Source organism: Suncus etruscus, chromosome 1 (assembly GCF_024139225.1).
Source record: "Suncus etruscus isolate mSunEtr1 chromosome 1, mSunEtr1.pri.cur, whole genome shotgun sequence".
Classification (NCBI taxonomy): domain Eukaryota; kingdom Metazoa; phylum Chordata; class Mammalia; order Eulipotyphla; family Soricidae; genus Suncus; species Suncus etruscus.
The window spans coordinates 189964005-189984861 of NC_064848.1; the positions used below are offsets into that span (position 1 = coordinate 189964005).

Below are 20857 nucleotides of genomic sequence, written 5' to 3' on the forward strand. Positions count from 1 at the left end.
TCTTGGTTCCCATTTCTGAGGTCACCGGAGCACCCGACAAGGAGCCCTGAGCTGACTGCAAGACTCTTTCCTCTGGCTATATCAACACCCCCTCCCCAAGCCCACAGACCTAAGTCAACAGCCACCTTCTCCCACTTCTGCTCCCAGGGTCACCCTATCCCCCACCCCCAGATGCATCCCCAGATGCCTCACCTGTAATCAAAGAAAAGCTCTTCCCCAGCTTGAATCGCCCTCTTGGCAAAGATCCCAATGCGATGATCCCCATTCACCATGACCACTGCAAAGAGGGACAGGCAGGTTCCCAGCCAGGCCCACACCAATCAGCAGCCAGGGCAGGCTGTGTCCTTCAAACTCCCAGTGAGGGGCCCGAGTGATTGTACAGTGGGGAGGGTGCTGTTTTGCAGATGGCAGACCCAGGATTCAGTCCCTAGCATCCCATATAGCTCCCTAAGCCCACCAGGATGATCCTTGAGCACCACTGGATGTGACACAAAACGAAAACCAAAAACCAAACTCCCAGCAGAACAGAAATGAAGTGGAATCAGAAAGCCATCATGGAGTAGTCACCTCTGGGTTTTAGATATTATAATTATGGGGGAAGAGGGCAGATTTTAAAATACTCATGCTTGCGAGAAACTTTATAATGTAATCAATGACTAAAGACTACAATAATGAAAGAGACATAGGGCCCAGAGTGACTGTACAGTGGGTAAGGTGCTTGCCTTGCATGTAACTGACCTAAATTCAATCCTCAGCATCCCAGTGGTGCCCTAAGCACTGCCAGGGGTGATCTTTGTGTGTAGAGCACACAACCAATCAAAAAAAAAACAATAAACAAGAAAGAGAAGCAAAATTATACCAACCATTATTCACTTCTACTTGGATAAAAAACTCACTGGGGCTGGAGTGACAGCATGGGTGGGGCATCTGCCTTGCATGTAGTCAAACTGGGTACAATCACCAGCATCCCATATGGTCCACAGAGCCCACCAAACATAATTCCTGAGTGTAGATCCAGGAGTAGTAACCCAAGTACCTCTAGGTGTGGCTCCAAAACCAAACAAAAACAAAAACAAAAAACAAAAAAGCCCAACTCACCTATGACAAAGTTGAACAATGGCTAGAAATCATAGAAAAAAATGAAGCAACCCTACCCCCACCCCACTTGCCAGGACACCAAGAACTCACCTTTGGCATAACAGTTGGGATTCACTGAGTGGTTTGCAAATCGAATTTTGTTTCCTTTGCGGGTAGCATCCACTACAAAATCTGTAGAATGGAAAAGCATGAAAAACTGTAAGCACACCAAGCTACACCACAACTTCTGGGGCCTGAATTTCAAATTACTTGAACAAGTATAGAAATAATTCAATCCACAAGGGATTTCAAAAACAGTCTACACATGGAAGGTGGGGAGCAGGAAAGCATGTAACAAGAATTCAGATGCACTTGGGGCCAGAAAAAGGACAGAAAGAGGTATTTGCCTTGCACACAGTCAACTTGGGTTTAGTCCTAGGCACCCCATATGGTCCCCCTAGCACCCCAACCACCAGGAGTTCTCAGAACTGCAGGGTGTGGCCCAAAAACCAAACAAAAGGAATTCAAATGAGGGGCCTGAAACTAGTTTAGCAATGGAATACCCCAGCCTGCAAGCCTGCTGACCAAGGAGGTCAGTGAGGATATTGAGGGCAAGAATTCAATCCTCCACGTTGTTCCCGTTGTTCCCCAGACCTGAACATGATCCCAGTAGATCTGCTTTTGGGGATCCCCACTGACACAAGAAAGTGTATCATCTCTGGAGTACATGACTAATGGTGTATGACCCCTGGAAAGCACTAGAAGCAAGAACAAAAGCACACAAACATGTGTTTGGAATCCCTAGTCTGCTGCAAAGAAAAGGAGAATAATAATTTAACTCCTGAGTGCTGCAGGGTGTGGCCCTTAAGAAAACGGGGCTGGGGGCCGGGAAGGTGGCGCTAGAGGTAAGGTGTCTGCCTTACAAGCGCTAGCCAAGGAACGGACCGTGGTTCGATCCCCCGGCGTCCCATATGGTCCCCCCAAGCCAGGGGCGATTTCTGAGCACATAGCCAGGAGTAACCCCTGAGTGTCAAACGGGTGTGGCCCAAAAACCAAAAAAAAAAAAAAAAAAGAAAGAAAACGGGGCTGGTGAGGTGGCGCTAGAGGTAAGGTGTCTGCCTTGCAAGCACTAGCGGTTCAATCCCCCAGCGTCCCATATGGTCCCCCGCAAGCCAGGGGCAATTTCTGAGCGCTTAGCCAGGAGTAACCCCTGAGCATCAAATGGGTGTGGCCCAAAAAACAAAAAAAAAACTAAAACAAAAAAAAGAACCCAAAAAACATTGGGGCCGGAGCAGTGACACAAGGGGTAAAGTGTCTGCCTTGCCTGCGCTAGCCTAGGACAGACCTCAGTTCGATCCCTTGGTGTCCCATATGGTCCCCCAAACCAGAAGTGATTTCTGAGCACATAGTCAGGAGTAACCCCTGAGCATCACTGGGTGTGGCCCCAAAACAAACAAACAAAAAAAAAGAAACAGAAATTCAGGGGGAATGGAGCAATAGTACAGCAAATAGGATACTTGCCTTGCCCACAGCCAACCCAGTTTGATCCCCAGCATCCTACATGATGCCCTCACTTCCCAACAATACCAGGAGTCATCCCTAAGCACTGCTTCGGTCCCAAAACAAAGCAAAACAAATTCAGGTTCAAGTGGGAACTTTCCACTGTTCACTGGGGTTCTACTCCTTCCTTGCCTGAATGATGAATCCCCTCAACTCTCACTGCTATACAAGTTTTCTTTTCTTTTTTTTTTTTTTTTTTTTTTGGTTTTTGGGCCACACCCGGCGGTGCTCAGGGGTCACTCCTGGCTGTCTGCTCAGAAATAGCTCCTGGCAGGCACGGGGGACCATATGGGACACCGGGATTCGAACCAACCACCTTTGGTCCTGGATCTCTCCGGGCCCTCTTTTCTTTTTTTTTAATTGAATCACCATAAGATAAAAAAATGTTCATGATTGAGTTTCAATCATACAATATTCGAACATCCATCCCCTCACCAGTGCACATGTCTCCAGTTTCCCTCCAATACCCACACCCCCTCGCCTGCCTCTCTGGCAGACATTTTTCTTCTCTTGAGCATGGAGATTTCCAAAGTGCTCGGTTCCCACAAGGACAGTGAACTTGGGCTCATGGTATCTCTATGAAATGTCTTGTTCACAGCCTTGCTCTATGTTGCTAGAAGATTCCAGGCTGACCTCAGTCTGGACTGATGTGAAGGAAACCTGCCTGAGACCCAGCTGGGGAGGAGGAAAGAGAGGGGAGAGTGAGCAAAAGCAGGATTCCGCACCATTGTTGAGGTTGAAGAGAAAACTGGACATGTATTTGTCATAGACCTTCCCCCGCCGATCAGCCTCATCCTGAGAGATTAGCTGCAGAGAGAGAGAGAAGGAGCGAGGAGGTGGGTGACATTGTCCACTCAGGGCCTGGTGCCCCAACCCTGGACAGGCCTGGGTGGAGCAGCTGCACTCAGAGGTGCTTCTGAACTTCACCCTGGCCCACCCGGCCAAGCACTATCAGGCTGGAGTGAGAGTGTGGGTGCTTCACCTTGGATCCCCTGTCCAGGCAGCATTGGAGCTGCAGAGAGTTGTGTGCCTGCCCTCCTTGCTCTGTGGCCTGTGTTGCCTAAGAACTGAAGCTGAGTGGTTTGTTTCAGGATTACAAACCGGCTGTGGGATCCCCCAGGAGGCCACATGAGAACTTGGCTGAGTTATTTGTGGAAATTAATTCAAAGAAGTCTGGCCCACAGAAAATCAGGGGTTCTTGTCAGGACTTCCCCAGAAAGCCTGCGCACAGGCCCAACCGTGGCACTCACCTCACCACAGTATTCTGAAATGAATTCGTTCTTCTGCACCGACTCCTTGATGAAGGTGCCCCATCCGGCCACATCTGAGGGGGCCAGCAGCAGATGCTGGAGGAAAGGAAGCCAAGCGTCAGTGTACAGGACAGCGGTGAGGGGGGGACATGTGTGCTGGACATGCACATGTGCAGGGAGGATGGCAAGAAACAGAAACTGCTAAGAGGATCTGAAAATGGAGGTCCTAGCCATTCTTTTCTGGTGGGAGGAAAACAAAAAAGGGAGGGGGAAAAGGAAACATACAGCTCTTCCTCTGGGCCGTGATTGCGGGGCAAACTCAGGAACGCTAGACTGTGGGAATTCACTGATGTGTCCAGCAGAGACAGATGCTCATGCCGGCACCTTCTCACCTGTCTTCTCAGTCTGACCAGTTCCAGGGGGGTCACTTGGGGTTGCTTTTGGCCTTATGCTAAGGAATCATCCTGGGAGTGCTTGGCAATCTAAGAATGCTGGGGATCAAATTTAGGTTGGCCACATGCAAGGCAAGTGCTCTACTGACAGTATTTTGTTTGTTTGTTTGTTTGTTTTTTGGGTCACACCCAGCAGTGCTCAGTGGTTACTTCTGGCTCTATTCTCAGAAATCGCCCCTGGCAGGCATAGGGGACCATATGGGATGCCAGGATTCGAACCACTGTCCTTCTGCATGAAAGGCAAACGCCTTACCTCCATACTATCTCTCCGGCCCCTCTACTGACTGTATTATAGCTCCAACTCCTGGGATCACTTTTTTTTTTTTTTTTTTTTTTTGGCTTTCGGGTCACACCTGACTGCACTCAGGGTTTGCTCCCGCTGTGTGCTCCTGCTGGTGCTTGAGGGACCATATTGAATGTTGAGGATGGAATTTGGGTCAGCTGCATGCAAGACAAGTGCCCTTCCCACTTTACTACATCTGGCCCCCAGCTGGGGTCACTTTTCTAATCTCTCCCAAGGTCGAGAACTTTATTATCTCTTTAAATGTGAGTTTCTTTTTTCTTTTTTGTTTTTGGTTTTTGGGCTACACCCGGCAGTGCTCAGGGGTTACTCCTGGCTGTCTGCTCAGAAATAGCTCCTGGCAGGCATGGGGGACCATATGGGACACCGGGATTCGAACCAACTACCTTTGGTCCTGGATCGGCTGCTTGCAAGGCAAACGCCGCTGTGCCCTAAATGTGAGTTTCTTAGGGTTTACTTAAGAAGTCCTTTCATGGTGCCGAAGCAGTGGCACAGGGCATAAGGCTGCCTTGCGCTTGCTAGCCTAGGAGGGACCGTGGGTCAATCTCCAGCGTCCCATATGGTCCCCCAAGCCAGGAGCAATTTCTGAGTGCATAGCCAGGAGTAACCCCTGAGCATCACAGGGTGTGGCCCAAAAAACAAAAACAAAACCTGAACATAGAGTCAGGCGTAAGCTCTGTATACAGCTAGGTGTGGCCCAAAAACTAAAAAAAAAAAAAAAAGGGGGGGGGGCACAGAGAGATAGCATGGAGGTAGGGTATTTGCCTTGCATGCAGAAAGAGGTGGTTCTAATCCCAGCATCCCATATGGTCCCCCAAGCCTGCCAGGAGCAACCTCTGAGTGTAGAGCCAGGAGTAACCCGAGTGCTGCCGGGTGTGACCCAAAAACAAGCAAACAAAAAAAAGTCCTTTTTTTTTTTTTTTTTTTTGGTTTTTGGGCCACACCCAGCGATGCTCAGGGGTTACTCCTGGCTGTCTGCTCAGAAATAGCTCCTGGCAGGCACGGGGGACCATATGGGACACCGGGATTCGAACCAACCACCTTTGGTCCTGGATTGGCTGCTTGCAAGGCAAACGCCGCTGTGCTATCTCTCCGGGCCCAAGAAGTCCTTTCATATACACAGTCTGTGAGGACTAGGCAAAGGGAGGCTTCTCAGGGTGTCCACTTCATAGACTGGCTAGGGTCAGCCTGAAAAAAGAGCCTTTCCCTTCCTTTTTTTTTTGGGGTGGTGGTGGTGGTGCTCAGAGCTTACTCCTGGCTCTGGTACTCATGGATTATTACTTCTGACGATACTCAGAAGACTGACCATCTGTAGTGCTAGGATGGAACCCAAGTTGGCTGTATGCAAAGCAAATGCACTGCTCCAGCCCCCAAGCCCTTACCTTCTTGAGGCCACGTTGGATGCTGCAGTTTTTACAGGAAACCACTTTGCAGTCCCAGTGCTCAGAGGCGCCACAGGTGAGACACAGGTCAGGGTCGCATTCTCGTACAGCCAGGTAGCAGGGACACTGCTTGGTGTTGCACTGCGTCTTACAACGACAGCCAGGGAAGCGGTTCTGGCCTGTGTGTGGGGTAACAGGTGAAGGTAGGAGACAAGCAGGTAAAAAGAGCTAGGGTGCAGGACTGACTGAAGGAAAGTTTGAAGAAAAAGGAAGAGGCCCAATAATTCTCAGAGACAAAAGAGAGGAGGGCTGGAAGGTCCAGCTCATGACATGAAGCTCACCACAAAGAGTGATGAGTGCTGTTAGAGAAATAACTACATTGAGAACTATCCTAACAATGTTAATAAATGAGGGAAGTAGAAAGTCTGTCTCGTGTACAGGCGGGGGTGGAGTGAGGAGGTGGGAGATTTGTGACATTGGTGATGGGAATGTTTCACTGGTGAAGGGAGGTGTTCTTTACATGACTGAAACCCAACTACAATCATATTTGTAATCATGGTATTTATATATATATATATATATATATATATATATATATATATATATATATATATATATATATAAAGGAAGAGGCCCATGGGTGCTCTGCAAAAATGACTCCTCCTCATTTCTAGACCCAAATAATTTCTGACAAAAGACCAAATGCCTTCCCACGTTCTTTCCAAAGAATCAAAAGAGCAAGTTATATTACTGAGATGTTTCCCCATCCATCCATCAGCTCTCTCCTGGCCCCTCAGGTGGAGCTTGGAGGTGAGGTAGGTAGTGCCACTGAGAAAAATAAAATCTGTGCTTTTCACTGGTTCATCCTCACTATGAAAACAAGAGTAATTCTGAGAACAGAATGTATCCGTTCTGGGCCACCCTTCCTTCCACCCCAACAGCACCCTAGGCTGTAGCTCTGATCAGTATCTGCAGCTCCAGCAAATGCCCATACACCAATATCTGCAAGCTCTGGAGCTGTCATCGAACTGCTCGGCCTGAAGTATGATGGGGCATTGGGGGGCCAAGAGGCAAAAGGAAAATGCCTTCAGCCTCTCCAGTCCCTTCCATGGGTATCCAGCCCAACCTGGCCCTCAAATGCCACACTCCGAACCACAGTGAGCAAGCAGAGAACTGTGTACTGAGGATGTACTGAAGATGGAAAACATCTTGCAAGGGGGAAGGGTCGGGCGGGGGGTGGGGGGGGTGGTTCCATAATCTAGTCCAGAAAGGCAGAGTTGAAAACGCAACCGCTTCCTTTGTCATTGTCATGTTTATCTATTTACTTTTCATTTTTCTGTTTATTTTTGGGCTATACCGGGAAGCGGTTTGGGGCTTACTTGGGGCTTACTCCTGGCTCTGATGCAGCGTTCATTCCTGGTGGAGCTCAGGGAACTATATGATGTGTCAGGGATCCAGGTATTGAGCCAGGGCTGACTGTGTGCAAGGAAAGTTACCTACCCACTGTACTCTCGTTGTGGCCTCAATTGTTACTTCGAGAATCATATTCATCAGTCTTTTTTTTTTTCATATAGAGACCACCACCCCCCACCCATAAGTGCTCAGGGGCTCAGCCTGTGCTCCCCAGCACTACCTCAGGCTTTGGAATAATGCCCTTTGCAGATTCTGAGTCCCTTGTTTCTTCTGCAGATCCCTCATAGCATGGCAGAGAAGATGGGAAGGCCCATAGGAGGGGAGAAAGAGAAGGATCAGAGGACAGGATGGGCAACAGCCCTGTCTGCAGTGTGGGGCACCGCTGGGATTCTTACAGTCTGGGTTGCACTGGCAGAACTTTTCACAGAAATTCTGAGTCATGATGCAGGGGCAGGTGCTGTCACAGGGGCGGTCCGGGTGGTCACAGGGCTGGTAGTTGTACACTTGCGTGGAGTTGTTGTCTAAGGGAGAGCAGAGTGCACCGGATGCTGCTGTGTCCCTGGACCCCAGCTGGCCTCTCCCCAAAGTGCCAATCCTCCTAGAGAGAGGAGGCTTGGCCTCACCATGACCTGCCGGGAACAGCTAGTGTGTCGTGGGGAAAGAAATCACAGCACATGGTTGCTCGTAAGCTATAATCGGGTTGCTTTGCTTTGGGGGAAGAGCTTGAAAATGGCCCAGGACAACAAAGGCAGCTGCTCTCAACACAGAACGGAGTCCAGAAACTAGCAAAGGGCACATTTGGACAGTCAGAGACCACAAGGCCCTGGGCTAAGTGGTTTCAGCCCCTGCAGAGAAATCTACAATCAACGGAAGTGGCACCAGGTCAACAAGTGCAGCTGCAAGTGGGCTGGGAGGTAGCACCTCTCTGAAACCTTGAACTGAACTGCTGCTGCAGGGCAAACACCCTGACAACACTCACCTTTCTTCAGCTGGATTTTCCTGCAGTGTGCGGCCCACAGCCTGGAAGGGAGAGAAGAGGTGGATCTGGGTACATAGCCCTATGTGGGAGGATGACCATGGGATCTGCTCTGGGTCACTGTGGCTTGATGGCTGGAGAGTGTCCGCCCAAAATACCCTCCCTGAAGCCAGAGTCTCTCCGGAATCCTGTAAACCCACAGACCAGCCCCCAACAGATAAACAGAAAAGATGAAAAAACAAGATCCAAGTCTAGAAGTCAGTTATATAAGAGTGCTATTGTTTCTCCCCTCTTTGGGAAGGTAGAGATTGGGAGGTGGGGTGGGTTCAAAATAAAGAGATGGGAGGACTTTCAGGTATCTGTTCTAGGTGAAGGAACTGAAAGGGAGAAGCCCTGGGCCCTTCCTTTTGTATCTAGAATTGGGGTCAGTTCCTTTGTTCAGTAGTTGACCACCTTAGAAAACCAAGCCAGGCCGAGTATGAGGTTTCATTTGGCTCCAGAGAGAGAGAGAGTAAGGGAGTAAGGTGTTGGCTTCGCATGCATTTATTGGTTCCATGAACACCTTTGAGGGGTCACTCCTGAGTAAAGTGCCAGAAGGAGCCCCTGAATACCTCTGGATGCAGCCCAAACCCCCAACCCCTCTATTTTGCTTGTTTGCTTTTGGACCAGGTTAGTTCAGGTCACTACTGATGATACATAAGGTGACATACGGTGATGAAAATCTAATCAGGACCTTCTGCATACAGAGAATGCACTTCAGTTTCTTATGCTGTTTCTAGCCCCAGAGTATTATATCTGTAAAGAAACCTCAACCCTTAGCAAAGGCTTACTAGGAAATAGTGTTATTATGTAATTACATAATTTAGGAGTAAAATAAACAAAAAGCTCTAGTCAGAGTTGAGAAGTGGGTCATCTTTTCACTTTGGAAACCAACCAATGAAAAGAAAGAGCCTCAGGTGAAGTTAAGAGGGTAATTCTTGAGGGACAAAGAGATAATACTAGTAAGGTCTAAGATGTGGCCAACTCAGGTTCAATTACTAGCACCTCTTATGGTACCCAAGTTCTATCACAAGTGAACGATGAGCATAAGGCCAGAAAAAAGGCCATAAGGACCTTTGAGTATGGACCCCCCCCAAAAGACACCAAAAAGAGATGGCTTAATCTTGGCTCCTACTGGCCAGGAGCTTAAATGGCCAATAGAGCGGCCAGAGTATCTCATGGTCCATAGCATCTAGGGAAGGAAAACATTGATTCAAGGCACAGGTCTGCAGGAAGTCTGAGAATGCAGACCTACAGATGCCAGGCTGAGGAGGAGTGGCTAAGGAGAGAGGCAGAGAAGAAGTCCATGGGGAGGTCAGACCCAGGGAACACTGTGGCCACAGAAAGTCTTTCGCAAGATTTGGTTTTTTGTTTTTGTGACCACACCCAACCATGCTCAGGGGTTACTGCTGGCTTCTGGCAGTGCTCAGGGAACCATATGGGATGCCGGGGATCAAATTCTAATCAGCGTTATGCAATACAAGCACCTTTCGCACTATGCTATCTCTCCAGCAAGAGGTTTGAACACACGCTCTACAACATGCAGGAAGCTCAGGTTCAATTCCCAGCACAGCATGGTTCCCTGAGCACCGAGTCTGCTGTGACTAAAAGAAAAAGTGCTGGGCTGGAGAGATTGCTAGAGAGACTGAGAACAGGCATTGGCCTGCAGGAAGCCTGGGTTTGACATCCCAGTATTTCATGGGCCACTGAGCATCACTGGGAAGGAGCCCAGAGAGGAGCTCGGAGCAGCTCCTGAGCATTGCAGCATACTGCTTTCCATAGAAGAAAAAAGAGAAAGAAAGTCCTTTGTCTGACCTGTGCTTTCTTTTCTTCTTCTGGGAGGGGTTCATGAGTTCATCAGTTGGCAGTTTCAGGATTAGAGATTCTTTGACTGCAAACTGAAAGACCTGGAAGAGAAAAACCAACAGCACCTGTGGCTCTCTGAGTGAAGAGGTCAGATGAGCAACCTGGTGACTCGACTCAGAGGCTGGGCTTGGGAGAGCTTTGGAGAGTCCTGGCAGCTCACTAGCTCAGTCAGGGACCACAGGGCCTCTGGCTCTGAAGTAAAATTTTTTCAAATGCTCTTTTATTTGTTTGTTTTGGCAGTGCCAGGGATTGAACCCTGAGCCTCATACCTAAAAGCCAAGGGCTCTCCTGCTGTTTTGTCTCCTCCCTTTACGGTCATTTTCTCTTTTCACCTTCACTACATCGAGGCAATGTTGGCTTGTGCTTATATTGCATATGTTTTAGGGATGCAATTTCACATTTTCAAAGTATTTCCACCCATCCCCCTTCCCCCCAACCTAAGTACCAATATCTTTCCATCACAGTTCTCGCTTTGCTTAGTTCAATCTGGGGCCTCATCCGGTAGTGGTCCCGGGCTGCTCTCAGTATCTAGTCCTTTTTCTTTCTTTCTCATTAGGAACATGCCTCTTTTTTTTTTTTTTTTTTTTTTTGGTTTTTGGGCCACACCCGTTGACGCTCAGGGGTTACCCCTGGCTATGCACTCAGAAGTTGCTCCTGGCTTGGGGGACACCGGGGGATCGAACCGCGGTCTGTCCAAGGCTAGCGAAGGCAAGGCAGGCACCTTACCTCTTGCGCCACCACCCGGCCCTTTTCTTTCTTTCTCTTTCTCTCTCTCCTCTTTCCTCTCTCCTCTCCTCTCCTCTCCTCTCCCCTCCCCTCCCCTCCCCTCCCCTTCTCTCTCTCTCTCTCTCTCTCTCTCTCTCGGACACTGTGGATCATATTCATATTTGCCATATACAAGGCAGGAGCCAGGCCTGCTGTATTATTACTCTGGCCCTTTACTCCTTGGAGCCAAATTACCACATATGTGTCACCCTGATTTTTTGGGGGGGTATTTTTGGGTCACACCCGAAGTGCTCAGGGTTTACTCATGGCTCTACGCTCAGAAATCGCTCCTGGCAGGCTCGGGGGACCATATGGGATGGGGGGATTCAAACCACCGTCCTGCATGCAAGGCAAACACCCTGCCTCCATGCTATCTCTCCGGGCCTGCGTCCACCTGATTTATGAATCCTGAACAAAGCATAGATTTCATCTATGATGCTCCTTATTAAGTCCTAGAAAGACAGATTTTACCAACAATATCCTGAGTCTTCTCAGGAAGGACATTCATTGAGTAGCTTGTGGAACTGTGCAGAACCAGTGATACTGCCCTTCCGTGGGTAATGCATTAGCTCCCTCTGCTGGTACAAAGGTGACAGAGCCTTAGACATGTGGGAATGAACGCATTGCAGCAAAGCTGGGTTCCTCCCTCTCAACTGGTTTTTCTCATAAAGTTTGCTTTTAGCTTTTCCTTTCCTTTTCGGTTCTAGGCCCTCTTGAGATTCCATGAAAGTTACAAATATTCCTAGAGAAAAATTCCCATACAAAATGTTCTGGCTGGGGCTGGAGCGGTAGTGCTAGTGGTAGGGCATTTGCCTTGCATACACTAACCTAGGATGGATTTAGGTTCGATCCTCTGGCGTCCCATTATGGTCCCCCAAGCCAGGAGCAATTTCTGAGTGCAAAGCCAGGAGTAACTCCTGAGCATCACTGGGTGTGGCCCAAAAAATCAAGGAAAAAAAAAGTTCTGGCTGCCCAGGGTTTTAGGGTTAGATCCCACACCTTGGGGAAAGAGCAAACACTCCAGACAAGAAGCCAAAAGCTTTCAGCTCTTGGCCCTGATGTCTGCAAGTGGGTAAAAGATGAGTAGAAGCTCCAGAAGCTAAGGAGCCAAGTGAGTATGGCTTAAGCTCTGGCTTTTCTTTGCTGTGGAATAGCCTGGGGCTCCTGGAGCTGTAAAGTCCAGGCAGACAAGTGCTTGCCTCACAAGCTAGCACAGAATTAGGAGTAATCCCCGAGGTCGGCCAGGTATGAACACCAAAACCCAGAAAATAAAAATAAATGAACAAAATCAACTTTCCACCCCTGTTTTACAGCCTGTCTGCTCACTATGGCCCCAGAGCATCACGACCACCATCCGATTATGCTTCTAGTGGTGGCCTAAGTGTAAAGGATTAGGTAGGGTCAGGCATCAGGGCAGGAGATAAAGGCAATGAGGACACTAAGGATGGGGGCTGCAGCTGTGGAACAAGGAGCACCCAGAAGGAATTATCTCTGAGAGACTCTGAGAGAGATCCTCCAACGAAGGGGAAACACTTAGGGAAAACAGCAGAAATCCGGGCCGGGCGGTGGCGCTCGAGGTAAGGTGCCTGCCTTACCTCCGCTAGCCTAGGAGACGGACCGCGGTTCGATCCCCCGGCGTCCCATATGGTCCCCCAAGCCAGGAGCGACTTCTGAGCACATAGCCAGGAGTAACCCCTGAGCGTCACCAGGTGTGGCCCAAAAACCAAAAAAAAAAAAAAAAAAAAAAAAAGAAATCCACAAAAGAAGCTAGAAGGGTGTAGAAACATCCATTAGAGTTAGATAGTGGTGAGAGACAGAAATAAAAATTCAGGGGCTAGGAGATCACTTAACATGGACATATGGTTGAAGCATGCACTAAGCACATGGAAGGCCTGGGTTTGAGTCCTTGCATCTCATGGTCCCCCAAGCACCAAGTCAGGAATTGCCTCTGAGCACTGCATATAGCCCCAACCCACAAAAAGATTCTAAAGAGATTGAAAGAATTCAGCAAGGAGGTGACCAGATCTCCCAGCAAAGCAAAGCAAAGTGTGGCACACAAACACTGACCCTAAGACAGCTGCTAGTGCAAGCAGAAGATGAAAGAGCCGACGGAGCCCTGAATGGAAGGAGACTACAGCTCAACCCTGACCTAATCTTCGTACCTGCTTACACGTCTTGGTCCCCAGAAGCCTGGCTATTGAGCAGAAGTTGTTGAAATAGGTGCCGTGGAAGACTCGAAAAAGAGATTCTTCAGCCCCGGTCCATTCCACAGGCTCTGAGGGTGCTTCCACGACACAGAGTTGAGCAGGGGCCGAACTAGCCTTCTGCTTTGTGGGGGTCTGACAGCGAGAGTTAGCCTCTAGGAGAGGAAGGAAAATAGAAGGTTGGGCTGCAGGTCCAGTCAGACTTCACACTGCTTTCAAAGGCAGACCAGAAAGGAACATAAATATCCCTTGTCTACTGCTTCGAGGCAACGCCCTGTGTTGTATATGTAAATATTTTAGGGGATTATTATGTTACTGACCCTACCCTGATTGTGCCCTACCCTAAGGTGTGACCTGGCATTCTGCCCCCACCCTAGGGTGGTACCTGATTCTACTTCCACCATTGGTGGTATCTGATCCCACCATTGGGTGGTACCTGATTCTGGGGGATAAAAACAGGGGTCTGTGGAAGGCGAGAGGCTTTTGGCTGGAACTTATGCTGAGTCTTTGGACTTCAGTCTTGTCCACTGAATAAAGCTAATATTTCCACAAGCCTGACTGTCTGCGAGCTGTTTACCCGCCGTTTCACCTCAGAACCATCGGCTGGACAGGGTGGCAGAGCCGTGCTCTGAGCTGGAGGGGAAAGACCTCATCCTCCATCCCTCCATCAGTCAACCTCTTCAGGGGCTGACTTGCAACAGCCCTGGAGAAGGATTCATTTGATACAGATAGCAATGCTAAGAATCGGGCAGTAAGTGATCCTAAGTTCCCCTAATCTGCGCATGGCAAGAAAAGATCCTTTACCGTCCACCGTACCTGAAGAACTAGAAGCCCAGTCATTGCCGGTGTCTCTGTCACTGTCCCCTTCTTTAGTCTCTGCAACAGCAGAGGCTGAAGTGTTGGAGCAGGAAGCACTAACCACGTGATGCCTTCTCCGACGACGACCAGAGCACTTGGAACGAGGATTGTGGAGCATGGCATACTCCTTAGCTCCTTCCTGTAGCGGAGGAGGAAGGCAGAGGAAGAGGCAACAACCCCAGTTCACAACCAAATCTTCATCGGCACTTTCCTTTCTTTCTTTGCGCTAGCTCACCACCATTTTGGTGACCACAAAATGCCACTTCACAAGCATTCTAAACCTTACATCTTTACTTCTTTACAAAAGAGCTATCCTAGAAATCTTAAATATATAATTTTTTTTCTTTCAGTTTTTGGGCCACACCCAGTGATGCTCAGAGATTATTCCTGGCTATGCACTCAGAAATGGCTCCTGGATCAGGGTCAGCTGCATGAACGGCAAATGCCCTATCACTCTATCGCTATCGCTCTGGCCCCTATATATATTTTTTGACCTTCCACCAGGAGTGATCTCCTGAGCATAGAGCTAGAGTAAGCCTTGAACACTGATGGATGTGATGTCGCTCCCCCAAAATGAGTAAATTACACAATGCATATTAGGATAATCAAATATATAAAGTTGCTTTTGTTGTGTGTGTACAAGGATAGAACACAGGGCTTCACAGATGCAAGCCATGTACTCTTACACTGAGCCACATCCCTAGCCCAAAGTATATTTATTATTTTAATTTTACTATAGGGAACCTGTTCCAAATGCAAACCCAACAGCATTCTCAACCATCTTTAAAGATGATCCTAAGGAAACTGGCTGTATAATCTAATTTTAGTTGGCAGCAGAAACTCAGTCCGGGTATTAAATGCTTCATCTCAATTCACCCTGTTAGAAACAAAAATTATGTTTCTTTTTTTTTCTTTTATTTTATTTTAAATATCCTTTTCCATCTTTTTTTTTTTTTTTTTTTTTTTTTTTGGTTTTTGGGTCACACCCGGCAGTGCTCAGGGGTTACTCCTGGCTCTATGCTCAGGAGTCGCTCCTGGCAGGCTCAGGGGACCATATGGGATGCCGGGATTTGAACCAATGACCTTCTGCATTAAAGGCAAATGCCTTACCTCCATGCTGTCTCTCCGCCCCCCCCTTTTTTTTTACACAACTGTTTTAACTACATCATGTAATGACTTTCTACTCTTTTTTTTGGGGGGGGGGTCACACCTGGTAGTGCTCAGGGGTTACTCCTGGCTCTATGCTCAGAAGTCGCTCCTGGCAGGCTCAGGGGACCATATGGGATGCCGGGATTTGAACCACCGACCATCTGCATGCAAGGCAAACGCTTTACCTCCATGCTATCTCTCTGGCCCCCAAAATTTATGTTTCTATCAAGTCCACCTGACCTAGTCTCTCCTAGTTTTCAACCTCCCACAAGAATGTATGAGAATCTATGCTATCGTCAAAGGTCTACTCATCAGAGAACAAATGGTCTATTGGGAAGACAAACCTCATAACAGAGGTCAACACTTTTGTCTGTTTTTGTTTTTTTGGTCAGATCTAGCAGTCAGTAACTCCTGACTCTGCACTCAGGGAATAACTACTGACAGAGCTTAGGGGAACCATATATGATGCTGGGATTTTAAACAGTGTTGGCCATATGCAAAGCAAGGGCACCCTACCCACGCCATGATGGCGAATCTATGGCACATGTGCCAGCAGTGGCACTCAAAGGCCTTGCAGCTGACACACGGGATGGTCCACAATTAAGATATGCGGTGCATACAACATAGTTTTTAAATACTAAAATCTTGTTATTAAGGTTTAATTACGTGCTGGCATTTTTGAGGAATTCTTTGGTTTTGTGCGGGAGTTTGGGCTCTCAGGCTCAAAAAGGTTAGCCATCACTGCTGACTATACTATTACTCAAGCCCCTTTTTTGTTTTTGAGCCACATCTGGTGGTGCTCAAAATTTACCGTATTTAAAAAAAAAAAATTTACCGTATTTTCCGGCGGATAAGACGACTTTTGAAACAAAAGAAAAAAGTCAACCGAAAATCGGGATTATATCCTGAAAAATGTTTCAATATGCCGCTAAACAAAAATTGTCTGAATATTGCCACAAAACAAATTTTCCAACTTGATCCTGCACCAATCACTGCAAGGCTGCTCGGACCGCCTTTCTAACTCAGCCAATCCAAGCAGGCTTTTGATGCATGCAAATTAGACAATGTTCTGGACCCGAATCTACACTGTCAAAAGCCTGCTCAGGTTGGCCAGAGTCAGAGAGGAAGTCTATGACGGTCTAACCTCTGAACCTTTGCTTGTTGTGATTGGCTCACTGTGGGACATACAGTTGCAGCACAGGAACGTTCTGTCTGATACAGTGAATATAGGCCTAAACCTATGTTTTAACTGCAAAATTAGGGGATCGTCTTATACGTCCAGTCATCTTATACGCCGGCAAATACGGTACTTCTGTAGAGATCTGAGGCACCATAAGGGGTGTCAGGGAATCAATCTGGGGTCAGAGTGTGCAAGGCAAGTAGCTGACCTTCTGTACTATCTCTCTAGTCCTATACACCAACACATTGATAGGTTACTCCTTTACTGTCACATTCACAGGCGGCATCCTGCCCAACTTGAATTGACATTGACAATGGCAGAAGAGCTTATGTACATACCAGCAAGAGGAAGCAGTCTGTGCCACAGGGTTCCGGTTCAATCTTGATTTCTTTGTTCCTGCGTTTATATACATTAGGGGTGGCATGAAAAGCTGGAAAACACAAAACTGTTCTGTTTCCAATGGCTCATCCACTTGACAGGATGGAGAGGAACAACAGTGAATTAGGGGGGTTGCTACAGGATAATCTAGATAGAAATAGTATCAAGCTACCCCCAAAGGATATCGTTTTGGACACCAACACAATTCTTTCCAAGCTCAGGAGATGAAGGGACAATTAGGCTGCTAAGCTTAGTCCTGCCCGTGCAAAGCGGCCTGATGTAAAAAAAACACCATCTGACAGTAGGCAGAAGCCCTCAGTGACAAATTGGAACAACAAAGGAGATAGTGGCGGTAATGGGAAACTGGGGAGCCTCTCAGACAGGGCAGCCCCACTCACGGTGAAGGAAGCAATCGTATTTGAAGCAGCGCCGGCAAAAGAGCGTGTGGAAGGAGTGCAGAGACTGCTCCCGCTGCACAGACTTGGCGTTGGGGCCATCGATGTTGGGCGTGCACTGAGGTGGAAGTGCATTGGGATCTGACATCTCAGTGAGCTCTCGGTACCTGGGTCAGAAAAGAAAGATTAGAATTCTCCATGGGGAATTCTCTCTCTCTCTCTGTCTCTCTCTGTCTCTCTCTCTCACGAACTAACACACACACACACACACACACACACACACACACATACACACACTGACTAAGAGCTGATGGTCTCGGTACCTGGGTCAGAAAAGAAAGTTTAGAATTCTCCATGGGGAATTCTCATTCTCTCTCTCTCCTATCCTCCTCCTCTTCTCTCTCTCCTCTCTCTCTCTCTCTGTCTCTCTCTGTCTCTCTCTCTCACTCACGAACTAACACACACACACACACACACACACATATATACACACTAACTAAGAGCTGATGGTCTCGGTACCTGGGTCAGAAAGTCAGAAAAGAAAGTTTAGAATTCTCCATGGGGAATTCTCATATTCTCTCTCTCTCTCTCTCTCTCTCTCTCTCTCTCTCTCTCTCTCTCTCTCTCTCTCTCTCTCTCATTCTCTCTCTCTCTCTCTCTCTCGAACTAACACACACACACACACACATACACACACTGACTAAGAGCTGATTGTCATCAAGGTATAGTCAGCAAAGGGAAGATGTGTTTTTATTTTGTTTTTGTGGAAAGGCCAGCATATAACGACCCTTACTCTGGCTGAAGGATACACACACACACACACACACACACACACACCCCACACCCGACACACACAAACACACCTGACACACACACACACATATGACTAAGAGCTGATGGTCACCAAGGTACAGTCAGCAAAGGGAAAATGTGTTTTTATTTTGTTTTTCTGGAAAGGCCAGCATATAACGACCCTTACTCTGGCAATGGGCATTTAGATATAAGCAGCTAAGTAAGAAATAACCAGAAGTACAAGCGACCAAAACGGACTTAGTGTAAACAAGGTCTTTTCTTTACTGAAAACAGGGATGAATAAGCCTCTAAGTATCCTCAATGACCAAGAAGAGTTCCTTACCTCTCCTTCATGTCATCTGGGACTCCATTCTCAGGGAACATCGAGGCAATTGCACTGAAGATCATGTCATTTGGGAACTGTTTTTTGGAACTCTTTTTGTTGCCTGAGTTGGAAATGACAAAATTGCTCCTGAGTGTTCTCATTCAGAGCAGGCAGACGAAGTTATCTAACTCTTTCTCCTCTTTCCACAACCTTTTTTTGGGAGGCTACATCCAGTGATGCTCAGAGGTTATTCCTGGCTCTGCACTCAGGAATTACACTTGGTGGTACTTGGAGGAGCAGATAGGATGCTGGAAATTGAACCCAGATTGGCCACATGTTTTCCTAACCCAACCAGAGACTATTAGGGAAACAGACTAGTCTGAATTCATCTATTAAGTTATAGTAAACTTTTTTTTTTTTTTTTTTTTTTTTTTTTTTTGGTTTTTGGGCCACACCTGGTGATGCTCAGGGTTTACTCCTGGCTATGCACTCAGAAATCACCCCTGGTTTGGGTAACCATATAGGATGCAGAGGGATCAAACCACGGCCTTCCTAGATTAGCTAGTGCATGGCAAATGCCCTACTGCCTGCACTACCGCTCCAGCCCCAGGTTATAGTAAACTTAAAAAAAAAAATCAGTCATTTATAAATCAAATTCATAATAAAACCAACATTCCATAGAACAGGTGTTTTCATAGAGGAATATAGAAGAATGATGTTGATGCTGATGAAAAAGATAAGGTACTATAGGCTGGGGTGAGTTTAGCAGGTAGGGTATCTGCCTTGAGACCAACCTGGGTTTGATCCCCAGTATCACATATAGTCTCCCCAGTACCTTATATGGTCTCCTGGACCCTGCCAGGAATGATCCTGTGAGAAGAATCAGAAGTAACCTGGCATAGTCAGACATGGTCCAAAATCAAAAACAGAGAGAGAGGGAGATACATCACTACATCCCTCAATAAATAAGTGTAATTAAATAAAAGAGTACATGCAAAAAGAATTGATTACTTCTCTACCTGAGATTTGTACTCTTGCCTTGTCCCCTCTAGAGAAGACCAAGTCTCTTTCAAACATGTATATCTTTCTCTTTCTCTTTCCTCATACTGATCTAAACAAATTTCTCAAAATAAAATTATTTTACTTTACTTTACTTTACTTTAAAAAAAAAAAAAGAGGTCCGGAGAGATAGATGGAGATAAGGCATTTGCCTTGCATGCAGAAGGTCGGTGGTTCGAATCCCGGCATCCCATATGGTCCTCTGAGCCTGCCAGGAGCGATTTCTGAGCATAGAGCCAGGAGGAACCCCTGAGTGCTGAAGGTTGTGACCCAAGAACCAAAAAAAAAAAGAGGGGGCCAGAGCAATAGTACAGTGGTAAGGCATTTGCCTTGCATGCACCCAATACAGGATGGACCCCGGTTCGAATTTGGCATCCCCTATGGTCCCCCGATCCTGCCAGGAGTGACTTCTGAGCAGAGCCAGGAGTAACCCCTGAGCACTGCCGGGTGTGACCCAAACACCAAAAACCAAAAGAAGAAAAAAAAAAAAAAAAAAGGATTCAGGGCAATAGCACAGTGGGTACAGTATTTGCCTTGCATGTGGCCAACCTGGGTTTGAAACGCAACATCCCATAGAATCCATAGAATCCCTTGAGCCTGACAGGAGTAATTTCTGAGTGCAGAGGCAAAAGTAACCTGAATATCATGGGGTGTGACCCAAAAATCAATAAAAAATAAATAAAACAGGGCTGGAGAGACAGCATGGCGGTAGAGCATTTGCCTTGCATGCGGCAAACCAGGACGAACCTGGTTCAATTCCCGGCATCCCATACGGTCTCTCGAGCTTGCCAGGCGCGATTTCTGCAGAGCCAGGAGTAACTTGAATGCCACTAGGTATGGCCCCAAAACAAAACAAAAACCAAAATACCAAAATTCAGAATATAAATACAAAATTAATTTCATATTAACAACATAAAACTTGTTCATGATATAAAATTGGAAGAAATATAAGTATATTTGTATATCAACACATATACATATATGGTTTGATTCCAATGTCATATATTGTAAAGTTGATTTACATAAAAAACTGAGATATGATTGTAACATTTTACCATTAGGTATATATGAAAATATACTCACATATTGAGGTCTAGAAGGAAATAGTAATAGTGATTACTCCTAGCTAGCAGGATTGTAGAATAATTTGGGGGGGGGGTTCATTGAATCACAACTAGTGATACTAGTTGTATCTAGTATCTTCACTAGTAACTAGTGAAGTTACTTTCAGCAATGTGAGCATTTCTTCTGGGAGGGCTCAGGGAACCATGCAGTTCCAAGGATCAAACTGGGGTTGACCATCTGTGAGGAAAGCATCTTTATTGTCTCTCTGGTTCCACAGAGTAATTTCAATTTCTTGTTTCTAACAGTTTATAATTCTCAAGCATTACTTTGAGTGTTGGGAGAGGAGATGTTTGGGATCACAATCGTGAGGT

The 20857-nt window shown here is 47.1% G+C and overlaps 1 protein-coding gene across 2 annotated transcripts in view; it reads right to left on the bottom strand.

Moving 5' to 3' along the window:
- The window catches only part of EZH1 (enhancer of zeste 1 polycomb repressive complex 2 subunit), a 47858-nt gene that overhangs the window by 1484 nt on the left and 25517 nt on the right, over positions 1 to 20857 (bottom strand). For both annotated transcript variants that reach the window (XM_049779094.1, XM_049779095.1), the window contains exons 8-20: positions 18381 to 18483; positions 17249 to 17412; positions 16811 to 16902; positions 14102 to 14282; positions 13244 to 13440; positions 10266 to 10357; positions 8415 to 8455; positions 7831 to 7956; positions 6023 to 6201; positions 3888 to 3983; positions 3363 to 3444; positions 1189 to 1269; positions 193 to 277 (exon numbers count right to left, since the gene is read on the bottom strand). In XM_049779094.1, the coding sequence (XP_049635051.1) occupies positions 193 to 277; positions 1189 to 1269; positions 3363 to 3444; positions 3888 to 3983; positions 6023 to 6201; positions 7831 to 7956; positions 8415 to 8455; positions 10266 to 10357; positions 13244 to 13440; positions 14102 to 14282; positions 16811 to 16902; positions 17249 to 17412; positions 18381 to 18483 (1519 nt within the window). The remainder of the gene's footprint in view (positions 1 to 192; positions 278 to 1188; positions 1270 to 3362; positions 3445 to 3887; positions 3984 to 6022; positions 6202 to 7830; positions 7957 to 8414; positions 8456 to 10265; positions 10358 to 13243; positions 13441 to 14101; positions 14283 to 16810; positions 16903 to 17248; positions 17413 to 18380; positions 18484 to 20857) is intronic.